Consider the following 14,098-nt stretch of genomic DNA (forward strand, 5'->3'; position numbering starts at 1 on the left):
GTTTTTTAACTCAATGGAGGAACGTAGTCAGAGAAATGCTGATGAATGTATTGCTCGAGCTGTGTATGCAACTGGTTCACCTCTGATGCTCACAGGCAATGTGTATTGGAAGAGATTTCTGAATGTTCTATGCCCAGCATACACCCCTCCAACCAGACATMMTTTATCTACTAATTTGCTGGATGCAGAGTTCAACAGAGTTCAATCGAAGGTCAAGCAAATCATAGAGAAAGCAGACTGTATYGCAATCRTCTCTGATGGGTGGTCGAATGTTCGTGGGCAAGGAATAATTAACTACATCTCCACCCCTCAACCAGTATTCTACAAGAGCACAGCCACAAGTGACAACAGACACACCGGTSTCTACATTGCAGATGAGCTGAAGGCAGTAATCAATGACCTTGGACCACAGAAGGTATTTGCACTGGTGACCGACAATGCTGCGAACAAGAAGGCTGCTTGGTCTAAAGTGGAGGAGTCCTACCCTCACATCACACCCATTGGCTGTGCTGCTCATGCATTGAATCTGCTCCTCAAGGACATGGCACTGAAAACATTGGATACACACTACAAGAGAGCCAAGAAAATTGTTAGGTATGTGAAAGGTCATCAAGTTATAGCAGCAATCTACCTCACCAAGCAAAGTGAGAAGAATAAGAGCACCACATTGAAGCTGCCCAGCAACACCTGTTGGGGTGGTGTTGTCATCATGTTTGACAGTCTCCTGGAGGGGAAGGAGTCTCTCCAAGAAATGGCCATATCACAGTCTGCTGATATGGATAGCCCCATCCAGAGGATCCTCCTGGATGTGTTTTGGGAGAGAGTGGTAAAGAAGCCTGAAACTCCTGAAACCTATAGCAGTAGCCATTGCAYGGATTGAGGGAGACAATGCCATTCTGTCTGATGTTCAGACTGCTTGCAGATGTAAGAGAAGAAATCCGTACTGCCCTGCCCACTTCACTGATGCTCCAAGCAGAGGAAACTGCAGTTCTGAAATATATCAAAAAGCGTGAAGACTTCTGCCTGAAGCCTATTCACGCCACAGCGTACATGTTGGACCCCAAGTATGCTGGCAAGAGCATCCTGTCTGGTGCAGAGATCAACAAGTCCTATGGTGTCATCACTACAGTCTCGCCACCTTGGTCTGGAAGAGGGCAAGGTTCTTGGCAGTCTGGCGAAGTACACTTCCAAGCAAGGGCTTTGGGAAGGAGRTGCAATATGGCAGTCGTGCCAACATATCTCATCAGCCACCTGGTGGAAGGGACTTTGTGGATCTGAGACTTTTTCCCGTTGCCTCATCATCCTCCAAATCCCACCAACATCAGCCGCCTCAGAGCGCAACTGGTCCTTGTTTGGGAACACATACACCAAAGCACGCAACAGGCTGACCAATACAAGGGTTGAAAAATTGGTGGCCATCGTAGGCAAATTTGAGGCTTTTTGAGCCTGACAACGAGCCATCCTCAACAAGGTTGGAAAGTGACAGTGAAGATGCACATAATGAAAAAAAATCTACATTTTAAATGGTATTAWTWTTAATTTGCATACAGTTGAAGTCRGAAGTTTACATACACCTTAGCCAAATACATTTAAACTCAGCTTTTCACAATTCCTAGTAGAGAGAATGATTTATTTCAGCTTTTATTTCTTTCATCACATTCCCAGTGAGTCAGAAGTTTACATACACTCAATTAGTATTTGGTAGCATTGCCTTTTAAATTGTTTAACTTGGGCCAAACGTTTCGGGTAGCCTTCCACATGCTTCCCACAATAATTTGGGTACATTTTGCCCATTCCTCCTGACAGAGCTGGTGTAACTGAGTCAGGTTTGTAGGCCTCCTTGCTCGCTCACGCTTTTTCAGTTTTGCCCACACGTTTTCTATAGGATTGAGATCAGGGCTTTGTGATGGCCACTCCAATACCTTGACTTTGTTGTCCTTAAGCTATTTTGTCACAACTTTGGAAGTATGCTTGGAGTCATTGTTCATTTGGAAGACCCATTTGTGACCAAGCTTTAACTTCCTGACTAATGTCTTGATCTTGCTTCAATATATCCACATAATTTTCCTGCCTCATTATGCCATCTATTTTGTGAAGTGCACCAGTCCCTCCTGCAGCAAAGCACCTCCCAATTTGTGGAGTGGTCAAAAAAAAAATTCCCACGGAAAGTTTCCACCTCTGAATATTCCACAAAATGTGCAACACTAGTCAAGTGCCAGTTTCGTCACAATCACCCAGCACTTGTGGGGACTATTCAAGGAGAGTTGGGTTGAAAAATTAGGTTGTGATTAGGACAAAGTGAATTACTTTCCTGGAGGACTGGCTTGATTTGTGAGGATGACCACACAATCTATTGGTTTTCTACCCAACGTTGCAATGAAAATGTTGTGATCTTTTTAAACACAAGAGACCAGCAAAATGGATTTAAGAGTGTGGTGGTATAGCAGGAACAGCGGCATCTAGTGGTCAGAATKTGGTACTTTCCCACTACTTTATGGTAAATAATGCAAACGTTGATGACCTAAKTTCTCTGAACATGCAAAAAATAAAATAAAAATCACCAGATTCACAGGGAATACATTACATGGTACTGTATGTAGAAGCAATACTCCAAGCCACAGYTTCTTACTACTTGTCAAAAATCAAGAACTGATACTGTATCGGCCTACAGGTTTTTAGTGTGTGATTGGCGTGAGGGGTCTGAGTGGCTTTTGGCTTCTTTTTTCCCCCCTCATGTCTTACTCACTGGTAGGAAGAAGTTTGGTCCAAATCGGATATTTTTATTTTATATTATCTGAATCCTCTAAATTTAAAATGGGCAATTTGGCTGCAATGAATTAGCTTAATTTCTCAGGGTTCAAATTCGGTTTCTGCAAAATCTTTCATGAGTGCTAATCGTGTCTATCTGAGATGGTGGTTGTCAAAAACCTCTCATGCTTTTTGAGGTGGAACGACCCAAGGGTCTTCTGATATCTCTTGTATGGGCATTTGTAAAGCTGTACTGTGTAAATGAGGTCAGGAGGTTTTTGTTGACTTCACATTGAGGGAAGTACTGAATAAGATGTATTCTAACCATGGTGACCATATTGAGGTCAATTCAAGGCTTTTGTTATGTTCTCACTATTAGGCTAATATGAGTGAAGTGGTCATGTGCATTTCTTGTGGAGTCATTTTTGCTGTTGCAGAACTACTTACTCAGCATCAATATCAGTTGTCTCCTGTCATGGCTTATCGATAGGTTTAAGAGTGCTTATTTCCCATTGTTATGAAAAACTTTGGAGGTTACGTTTGTTTAGTTTAGCCTAACTCCTCAAATCCTCAATAATTGTATATAGCGTGCCTGCTCTTCTCAGGCAAAGCAGTATTAAGCGGAGAAATGGTGGAAGGAAACGGAACTCTAACCGTTCACAAACAGTGATCCTTCTGTGATTTTAGTGGCTGACTAGAATGAATGATACCCACAATGACCAGAGTTGAATTGGTCAGGATTTTAAGACTAGATCGTTTTTAAAACTCTAAATAAGTGTGTTACTGGTCTCTGCAGTGTTTGTATTATATTTTTCTTAATATTTTGTTTTCATTTCAGTTATCTGTTTCCAGACAGATCTCCAGTCCCTGCGTTTACAGAGCTCCCCCTCCCCTCGGCCCCCCTTTAACACCACCCTGATGAAGACAGCGCGGGAAGCAGACCTGGAAGGTAACTTATGATAACAGAAGCACGACACACTCCACCACACTCACTCCTACGCCGTACTGTGGTCAGCTCAGCACACATGGTGCACTATATGCCCTATTCCTGCCTACACAATACATTGTAGAATTGTTTTATTAAAACTCATTTATTGTTAACATTTCGGTCCAAGACCTTTTTCAAGACAATGTGAGATTCACACATTGTTCTAGAATATAGAAATGTTTTTGCAAAAACGTCCTGCACTACAACGAGAAGCTTGGTAGTGGGAGTGATAACTCTCTTCCAAAGTGCACACAGTAGATTCACTTACAGTGCCTTCAGAAAGTATTCACACCACTTTACTTTTTCCACATTTTGTTGTTACAGCCTGAATTTAAAATTGATTCGTTTTTTCACTGGCCTACACACAATACCCCATAATGTCAAAGTGGAAAAGCTAAAATGTCTTGAGTCAAGTATTCAACCCCATTTGTTATGGCAAGCCTAAATAAGTTCAGGAGTACACATTTGCTTAACAAGTCACATATTAAGTTGCATGGACTCGGTGTTCAATAATAGTGTTTAACATGATTTTTGAATGACTATGTCATCTCTACCCTACACATACATTTATCTGTAAGGTCCCTCAGCTGAGCAGTGAATTTCAAACACAGATTCAACCACAAACACTAGGGAAGATTTCCAATGCCTTGCAAAGAAGGGCACCTATTGGTAGATGGGTAAAAAAAAAAAGCAGACATTGAATATCCCTTTGAGCATTGTCGGGAAATTGTTGAGGGACATTTTTGCCTCTTCCCCCGCCCTCCTTTCTTCAGAGGAGCCTCCACAGGAGAATGGGGTTATCCAGACCACCAAGGACCAGCACAGCTCCATCTCTCCGCCAGGCTCAACAGTGTCTGGGGCCCCGGACGACGAGCCCTTCTCTACATACTTTGAGGAGAAGGTGCCAATCCCAGAGGATGTCACCCAGGTACTGAGACCATTATATGGTGTATGACCTCACAGGGATTATTAACACAGAGCCCAGGGTCTATGACATCACAAGGAGTACTATGGTGCTTTCAAGACAACTCAGAACCTAAGAGTTAAAAATGTGCATATGTTTTTTTGTGTAGAGCTATCTATTGGTTGATTCTGATACTTTCCAAGTAGGAAACTCAAACATTTGACTTGGAAATATAAAGATGAGCTCTATTTCCAAGTCAAGTTTCTGAGTTGTTTTGAACGCGGCATTAACTTAGAGCCTATGGCATCAAAGGGCTTTCATGACCGCATAAGGACTATGACCTCAAAGTTCTTGAGTCATAGAGCCTATGGAATCACAAGCGTTATTATAACCTTGTGGCGAAATCCTGCACGGAGCCTTCACCGTGCGCTGCCACTTTAAGAGCGCATCAGCAGTAAGGAAGGAGGAAATAAAGACAGCTCGTTCAGCTCTTTGGGGGGGGGGGCTCTTGGGTGGCGAGACAGTTTGATTGTGTGTGCTATGCTGCAGAAGTTTTGTTTGTTTTCAGCGTGTGTAGTTTATAAAGTATATAACTCAATCATCGGTTTGACCGCGCTAGGTCGTGGTTGTTTTCATTTGGGACTGCGCCGGTTATGGATTGCATGGATTTATTGTTGCGAAGCTTTGACATACAAACCATCGGACGGTCAGACAGTACACCGGCACGCCTGAAGACCACAGCTAAGATCTCTCTTGTTCTCTTTCTCTCTTTCTCTTCCCTCTATCGTTCCAGTGCTTTACCCTGCAACAGACTCTCTATTTTTCAAATGCACTTCCCATTGAAGTTCATTAGAGCTGGACTATTATTGCCCTGCCAGAAGTATTTGGGTGGACATTTTAGTTAAAAGTGAGGTTGCTTGCAAGTTGTGTATTGTTATTTGAACTGTATTGAGGTGGGGTGTACTAATGATATGTGGCCGAGAAGATTGTGGACATTTTTAAGGCCTTTGTTGTGTCTATGAACACCCCCCACATTCATACCCTCTGCACTCCTCCACTGGAAGATAATAGATTATTGCCAAACCTCTGTTGATGACTGGGTTCTTTCTTGTATGAAGTTGCTGCTAAATTGCTCTGCCATTATTATTATTATTATTATTATTATTATTATTATTATTATTATTATTATTATTGTATGAGGTATTCTTGTTGGGGTTACCCCTGTGCTGTGATGTGGGTTTTATAGGGTGTGTATTCTCTTTTCTCTCCACTGGCTATCTGGTAAACAGGCTACACTCTAGGCAGTCTCTTCTGCTGATGTGTGTGGGTCTGGTAGTGGTACTCTCTCCATTCTACTCTTATCCTTTCTGCATGGTTAATACCTGCCTGGCGCCCGAACAAAATCTTTCTTTACCCCTCTCTAATAAATACCGCTACAACCTTACCAGGTATGACATCACAATGATTATTGAGTCATAGAGCCTATGATATCACAGGGATTATTACCTGTCTGACATCATAGAGATTATTATTACCTCAGTCCGTGACATCACAGGGCCTATGACCTCAGAGCCTATTACATTAAGTTTATGACCTGTATAAAGTGATATACACGAAGTTGCTTTGACTATAGAATAGTTTAGAAATTATGAATCATCCTATCTTCAATGACAGATAATACTTCATGCTAAGATTTATTTTCAGGCATTAATTGTGCTATTCGTGATTCTCTCGTTCAGATGTTCAGTTTCCGTAAACTCTGGGCCTTTACGGGTCCTGGTTTCTTGATGAGCATCGCCTATCTGGACCCAGGGAACATCGAGTCTGATCTACAGTCTGGAGCTAAAGCTGGCTTTAAGGTGAACACAGACACAACATCAGCCATGGGTGACCTTCACTCTCTAGCGGCAGGGGTACTATGCTCAAAAACTATGGCAAAAATGATTTCATCTGCAAAGTTCTATCTCCGTTTGACAGTGAAGATGTACTTTATTCCATTCAATTCTAGAATCAGCATACCCTGTTCCCTCTGGTCTTTTTGCTCTTGGTTATCTCTTTCACTGACTCATTTAATCCCATGTTTCATCACCATTGTACCGTTCGCCCTCTTTCAGCTCCTGTGGGTATTGTTAGGGGCCACCATCATCGGCCTCCTCTTGCAGAGGTTGGCTGCACGCCTGGGGGTTGTCACAGGGATGCACCTAGCAGAGGTCTGCAACCGCCAGTACCCTACTGTGAGTATCCCTCCCTCGCCTTACACTCCAGTTCTTCATACACAGTCTGGTATAACACCATATAAAAGGGTTTGGTTTTGTTTAATGTAATTGAATGTGGTTGCTGTGCGTGTTATATCCAGTCTTGTTATTCACACCTCCATCCCCTCCTCACTCCCAGGTTCCTCGTATTATCCTGTGGCTGATGGTGGAGCTGGCCATCATTGGCTCAGACATGCAGGAGGTCATTGGTTGTGCCATTGCCTTCAACCTCCTCTCTGTTGGCAGGTAGCTACAGTACCACCAGCCAGTGCCCAACTAGACAACAATGTACTACACTAAGAATCAAATCAAATTTTATTTGTCACATGCTTCGTAAATACGTGTAGACTAACAGTGAAATGCTTACTTACAGGACCTTCCCAACAATGCAGAGACAAACATATAAATAGTAGAAGAAATATAAAAATAATAACACAAGGAGTTTGCTATATACACAAGGTACCAGTACTGGGTCGATATGCAGGGGTACGAGGTAATTGAGGTAGATATGTATAGGTAGGGATAAAGTGACTAGTCAACGGGATAGATAATAAACAGTAACAGCAGCGTATGTGATGAGTCAAAAGAGATTAGTGCAAAAAGGGTCAATGCCGATATTCTGGGTAGCTATTAGTTCACTTTTGAACTATTTAGCAGTCTTCTAGCTTGGGAGTAGAAGCTGTTCAGGGTCCTGTTGGTTCCAGACCTGGAGCATCGGTACAACTTGCCATGCGGTAGCAGAGAGAACAGTCTGACTTGGGTGGTGGCAGGAGTATTTGACAATTTTTAGGGCCTTCCTCTGACACCGCTTGATCTAGAGGTCTTGGATGGCAGAGAGCTCGGCCCCAGTGATATACTGGGCCGTACGCACTACCCTCTGTAGCGTCTTGCGGTTGGATGCCAAACAGTTGCCATACCAAGCCGTGATGCAACCAGTCAAGATACTCTCAATGGTGCAGCTGTAGAACTTTTTGAGGATTTCAGGGCCCATGCCAAATCCTTTCAGCCTCCTGAGGGGGAAGAAGTGTTGTTATGCCCTCTTCACTATTGTGTTGATGTTTGTTGGCCATGATAGTTCCTTAGTGATGTGGACACCAAGGAACTTGAAGCTCTCGACCTGTTCCACAACAGCCCAGTGGATGGGGGCGTGCTCGGCCCTCCGTTTCCTGTAGTCCATAATCAGAGCCTCTGTCTTGCTGACGTTGAGGGAGAGGTTTTTGTCCTGGCACCACACTGCCAGGTCTCTGACGACCTCCCTGAGGCTGTCTCGTCATCGTCGGTGATCAGGCCTACCACTGTTGTCATCGGCAAACTTAATGATGGTGTTTGAGTCGTGCGCCATGCAGTCATCGGTGAACAGGGAATACAGGAGGGGACTAAGCACTCATCCCTACGGTGCCCCTGTGTTGAGGGTCAGCGTGGCAGATGTGTTGTTGCCTACCCTCACCACCTGGGGGCGGCCCATCAAGAAGTCCAGGATCCAGTTTCAGAGGGAGGTGTTTAATCCCAGGGTCCTTAGCTTAGTTATGAGCTTGAAGGGCACAATGGTGTTGAATACTGAGTTGTAGTCAATGAACAGCATTCTCACATAGGTATTCCTTTTATCCAGGTGTGAAAGGGCAGTGTGGAGTGCAATAGAGATTGTGTTATCTGTTGGGGTGGTATGCGAATTGGAGTGGGTCCAGGGTGTCTGGGATGATGATGTTGATGTGAGTCATGACCAGCCTTTCAAATATTTCATGGCTACAGATGTGAGTGCTACGGGGCAATAGCCATTTAGACAGGTTACCTTGGTGTTCTTGGGCACAGGGACTATGGTGGACATGTAGGTATTACAGACTGGGTCAGGGAGATGTTGAAAATGTCAGTGAAGACACCAGCTGGTCAGTGCATGCTCTGAGTACGCATCCTGGTGATGCTTCTGGCCCTGTGGCCTTGTGAATGTTAACCTGTTTAAAGGTCTGACTCACATCGGCTACGGAGAGCGTGATCACACAGTCATCCGGAACAGATGGTGCTCTCATGCATAGTTGAGTGTTGCTAGCTTCGAAGCGCGCATAGTTGGTATTTAGCTCGTCTGGTAGGCTCGCGTCACTGGACAGCTCGCGGCTGGGTTTCCCTTTGTCAGTGCATTCGGAAAGTATTCAGACCCCTTGACCTTTTCCACAATTTGTTATGTTACAGCCTCATTCTGAAATGGATTAAATAAAATCATCAATCTACACACAATACCACATAATGACAAAGCCAAAACAGGTTTTTAGATATTTTTGCACATTTATAAGAAACAGAAATACCTTACTTACATAAGCATTCAGACCCTTTGCTATGAGACTCGAAATTGAGCTCGGGTGCATCATGTTTCCATTGATCATCCTTGAAATGTTTCTACAATTTGATTGGAGTCCACCTGTGGTAAATTCAATTGATTGAACATGATTTGGAAAGGCACACATCTGTCTATATAAGACAGGATTGTGTCGAGGCACAGATCTGGGGAAGGGTACCAAAAAATGTCTGCAGCATTGAAGGTACCCAAGAACACAGTGGCCTCCATCATTCTTACATGGAAGAAGTTTGGAACCACCAAGACTCTTCCTAGAGCTGGCCGCCCGGCCAAACTGAGCAATCATGGGGAGAAGGGCCTTGGTTAGGGAGGTGAACAAGAACCCAATGGTCACTCTGACAGAGCTCCAGAGTTCCTCTGTGGAGATGGGTGAACCTTCCAGAAGGACAACCATCTCTGCAGCACCACCAATCAGGCCTTTGTGCTAGAGTGGCAAGACGGAAGCCACTCCTCAGTAAAAGGCACATGACACCCCGCTTGGAGTTTGCCAAAAAGGATCTAAAGGACTCTCAGACCATGATAAACAAGATTCTCTGTTCTGATGAAAACAAGATTGAACTCTTTGGCCTGAATATCAAGCATCACGTCTGGAGGACTAGTCAGGATTGAGGGAAAGCTGAACGGAGTAAAGTACAGAGAGCTCTTTGATGAAAACCTTCTCCAGAGCGCTCAGGACCTCCGACTGGGGTGAAGGTTCACCTTCCAACAGGTCAACAACCCTAAGCACACAGCCAAGACAATGCAGGAGTGGCTTCAGAAGAAGTCTCTGAATGTTCTTGAGTGGCCCAGCCAGAGCCCGGACTTGAACCCGATCGAACATCTCTGGAGAGACCTGAAAATAGTTGTGCAGCTATGCTCACCATCCAACCTGATAGAGCTTGAGAGGATCTGCAGAGACGAATGTGAGAAACTCCCCAAATACAGGTGTTCCAAGCCTGTAGCGACATACCCAAGAAGACTCGAGGCTGTAATCGCTGCCAAAGGTTCTTCAACAAAGTACTGAGTGAAGGGTCTGAATACTTATGTAAATGTTACATTTCAGTTTTAGATTTTTAATGCTTTTGCAAAATATCCTAAAAAACAGTTTTTGCTATGTCATTATGGGGTATTGTGCGTAGATTGATGGGGGGGGGAAACGATTTAACCCATTTTAGAATAAGGCTGTAACATAACAAAAAACGTGGAAAAAGTCAAAGGGTCTGAATGCACTGTATGACCTTTGTTCAAAAGTAGTGCACAATATAGGGAATAGGGTGCCTCTGGTCAAAAGTGGAGATACAGACATGCAGTGACTTTTGGGATATAGACATAAAACAGCTGCTCTAGAGGTCAATGTATTGGGCTCAAACTAACATTGTTGTTTGCCATCTACCAGGATTCCACTTTGGGGAGGTGTCCTCATCACCATCATTGACACCTTTGTGTTCCTCTTTCTAGATAAATATGGTGAGTGTTTCTTTGGCGTAGCAAGATGTGTATGTGATTTAATGGTCCTTAGGTACAGGTGTGTATCAATTTCTGTCTGGGTGTGTTTCAATGTGATTTTCAACTTTTGTTTTTTTAGGCCTGAGAAAACTTGAAGCCTTCTTTGGGTTTCTCATCACAATCATGGCTGTAAGCTTTGGGTATGAGGTAAGAACAAGCTTTTCCCTGTGTTCATCTTTAAAAAATAAAAAATCCCCTTCTGTAAACCTGCCAGCCGGGTTTTATAGTATATAGCGCAGCTTTGATAGAATTTGGTAGGTTTTCTTTTCTGCATTTGTGTGTATCTGACTGCCATCTCGTGTGTATGTGCCTGTAGTATGTGATGGTGCGTCCGGACCAGGGGGAGCTGCTCAAGGGGATGTTTCTGCCGTACTGTGAGGGCTGTGGTCCTGCCCAGATGGAGCAGGCTGTGGGCATCGTAGGAGCCGTCATCATGCCCCACAACATCTACCTGCACTCAGCTCTCGTCAAGGTAGGTTTCTTGCATTATGACATGGTACAGGGGAGTCAAAGACCTGCTTTGACATAGTATGGACCCTCAGATCCTCAGTTATACAGCTGCACCATTGAGAGCATCTTGACTGGCTGCATCACCGCTTGGAATGGCAACTGTGGCATCTGACCGCAAGGCACTAGTGCAAGACTTTCACTGACATCGTACAGGGGAGCTAAATGCCTTTACTGTAACAGTACAGTTTAGTCAAATAAGTAATTGGGACATAGTACAAGAAATCAGACCTTCACTATGACTTAAGACCAAACAAGGGCCAACCGAAATTTGACTTCCGTTTTTAACCCAACGCCTCCGAAAGACAGACATACATACACATAGGCTTACATAAGGGTCTTTCTATAAATAATGGGGCCAATGTGTGACATTGGGATCAACATTTGAAATGCTTTGAAACGTAAATAAAAAAGATTTTCATGCAGTTCCACATGTGTACTTAGAGGAATGAATATATGCAAATTGAACCATAACTCCAGCTATACAACAACATAGGTCTAGGACTATACTTCCTTTAAGCCGGGTTCATACAGACATTGTTAAGTCAAATTCAAGGACTTTCAGGGACTTTTTAAAATACTTAATTGTAATTTTCAAGGACCTCAATGTCATATAATTGTACATATAGGGCCTAATACAGACCCCCCCCCCCCAAAAAAAAACAACATGCAAGAAGTGTCAGAAAAAGTAGGCCATTATCACTTTAAGAATAATGCATTTTGTAGGCCTTGCCAATGCATTGATATTCAAATTATTATTGCATTCTAAAATATGTGAGAATAATGTGGACATTGCCTGATGAAATAGATTGGATGCATGCATTTTTTTCCTTGTAGACTATGGCAGACGCAGGCACACATAAAAAGCCATGAATAGCGGTAGCATTAATCTCACCATTTTTAATCTCACCGTCGCTGTTTTTATAATGAGAAAGTGACCAAAAACCAGGTTGCTTTTTTTTTATGGAAGGATTTGTATGGAAAGCCAAGTTGAAGCCAACATTAGATGTTGTTGTCCTCATAATAACCGCACATGGTTTTACCTCAACAGAGTAGAGTAACACCCTTCAATTAAAGTAGCGGGAAACAAACAAAAGTGGCCACATCTTTCACAAAAACAGATAAAAAATGAAATCACATAATTATAAGGGTGTTAATTATGACTTATAAATTGGCTACAATAATTACAAGGACTTTTCAAGCACCAAATTGAGGAAATGTCTGATTTAAAGTTGGCCTATTCGAGTATTTTAATTTCTGAGCTTCAAATTCAAGTTCAAGTTGTCGTCTTCAAGCCCCTCGTATTGTTTAAATTGCAGGTGTAACATGGAAAACAAAATGTATTTGTCATGTTATTTAATTACCAGAACATCTTGTGAATAAGCCCACTGAACAAAAATATAAATCAACATGTAAAGTTTTGGTCCCATGTTTCATGAACTGAAATAAAAGATCCCAGAAATGTTCCATATGCACATCCCTTTTAGTGAGCATTTGTACTTTGACAAAAATAATCCATCCACCTTACAGGTGTGGCATATAAAGAATCTGATTTAAACAGCATGATCATTGCACAGGTGCACCTTGTGCTGGGGACAATAAAAGGCCACTCTAAAATGTGCAGATGTCTCAGGTTTTGAGGGAGCTTGTAATTGGCATGCTGACTGCAGGAATGTCCACCAGAGCTGTAGCCAGATCATTTAATGTTCATTTCTCTACCATAAGCCGCCTCCAACGTCATTTTAGAGAATTTGGCAGTACGTCCAACAGGCCTCTCACCCGCAGACCCACGTGTATGGCGTCGTGTGGGCGAGCGGTTTACTGATGTCAACACTGTGAACAGAGTGCCCCATGGTGGTGGTGGGTTTATGGTATGGGCAGGCATAAGCTACGGACAACAAACATAATTGCATTTTATTGATGGCAATTTGAATGCACAGAAATAACGTGATGAGATCCTGGGGCTATTTGTGGGGACCTTTGTTTTAAGGTATCCGTGACCAACCAATGCTTATTTCTATTCCCAGTCATGTGAAATCCATAGATTAGGGCCTAATGAATTTATTTCCTCATATGAAATGTAACTCAGTAAAACCTTTTGAAATTATTGCATGTTGCATTTATTACATTTACATTTACATTTAAGTCATTTAGCAGACGCTCTTATCCAGAGCGACTTACAAATTGGAAAGTTCATACATATTCATCCTGGTCCCCCCGTGGGGAATGAACCCACAACCCTGGCGTTGCAAGCGCCATGCTCTACCAACTGAGCCACACGGGACATTTTGTGGCAAATKTATATATTTGTTCAGTATAATTTGTCATTATATCCAGAATAAATCATAGGAACAGTGTTTGGTTTTGCTCAATATTCTATCCCAGTGGATCCCAAACTGTGCGGCGGGTTAAAGGAACTCTGTCTGCGGAAATCAACATTTTTCCATTTACATCTAAGAGGTTAAAGGAACTCAGTCTGGCTTTAAACTTACTCTTGAAAGTTTTAGTAGTAGATTGCACAAGGTATAATTTTGAAAATGGAATCAGTTCCTCTTATCATGTCAGTCATTGCAGACCTTGGAGAGCTATTTATAACTTGTCAGAAATGTCCAGATTAACTGGCCCATGTCAGCTAATGTTTTTTTAGACCATAGATATTGGTGCAATTTTTTTGTCACTTTTAGTCACACATTAGACATGGCAACATGTATTGAATTGCAAGAACTTGATTTGCACCCCATGACAAAATGTGTAGCTTTAACCTGAAAAATCCTCTCCACCAACAAGAGGGGTGTGAAGAGTTTGTGTCATGAACAGTGCTTTTACCCATATARATATGCGTGACTTGTGCTCAGCGGGGGTGT

At 42.8% G+C, this 14,098-nt stretch overlaps 1 protein-coding gene across 2 annotated transcripts in view; it reads left to right on the plus strand.

The window, feature by feature from the left end:
- LOC111965366 (natural resistance-associated macrophage protein 2) overlaps window positions 1-14,098 on the plus strand; it is a 44,809-nt gene that overhangs the window by 18,343 nt on the left and 12,368 nt on the right. Inside the window, exons 2-9 of one of the 2 annotated variants that reach the window (XM_023989531.2) lie at window positions 3,587-3,697; window positions 4,510-4,664; window positions 6,380-6,499; window positions 6,755-6,874; window positions 7,035-7,141; window positions 10,618-10,688; window positions 10,807-10,874; window positions 11,044-11,199. In XM_023989531.2, the coding sequence (XP_023845299.1) occupies window positions 3,667-3,697; window positions 4,510-4,664; window positions 6,380-6,499; window positions 6,755-6,874; window positions 7,035-7,141; window positions 10,618-10,688; window positions 10,807-10,874; window positions 11,044-11,199 (828 nt within the window). In that variant the 5' untranslated portion in view covers window positions 3,587-3,666. The remainder of the gene's footprint in view (window positions 1-3,586; window positions 3,698-4,509; window positions 4,665-6,379; window positions 6,500-6,754; window positions 6,875-7,034; window positions 7,142-10,617; window positions 10,689-10,806; window positions 10,875-11,043; window positions 11,200-14,098) is intronic. The other variant, XM_023989522.2, reaches the window with a different exon arrangement.

Source organism: Salvelinus sp. IW2-2015, linkage group LG1 (assembly GCF_002910315.2).
Source record: "Salvelinus sp. IW2-2015 linkage group LG1, ASM291031v2, whole genome shotgun sequence".
Taxonomy (NCBI): domain Eukaryota; kingdom Metazoa; phylum Chordata; class Actinopteri; order Salmoniformes; family Salmonidae; genus Salvelinus; species Salvelinus sp. IW2-2015.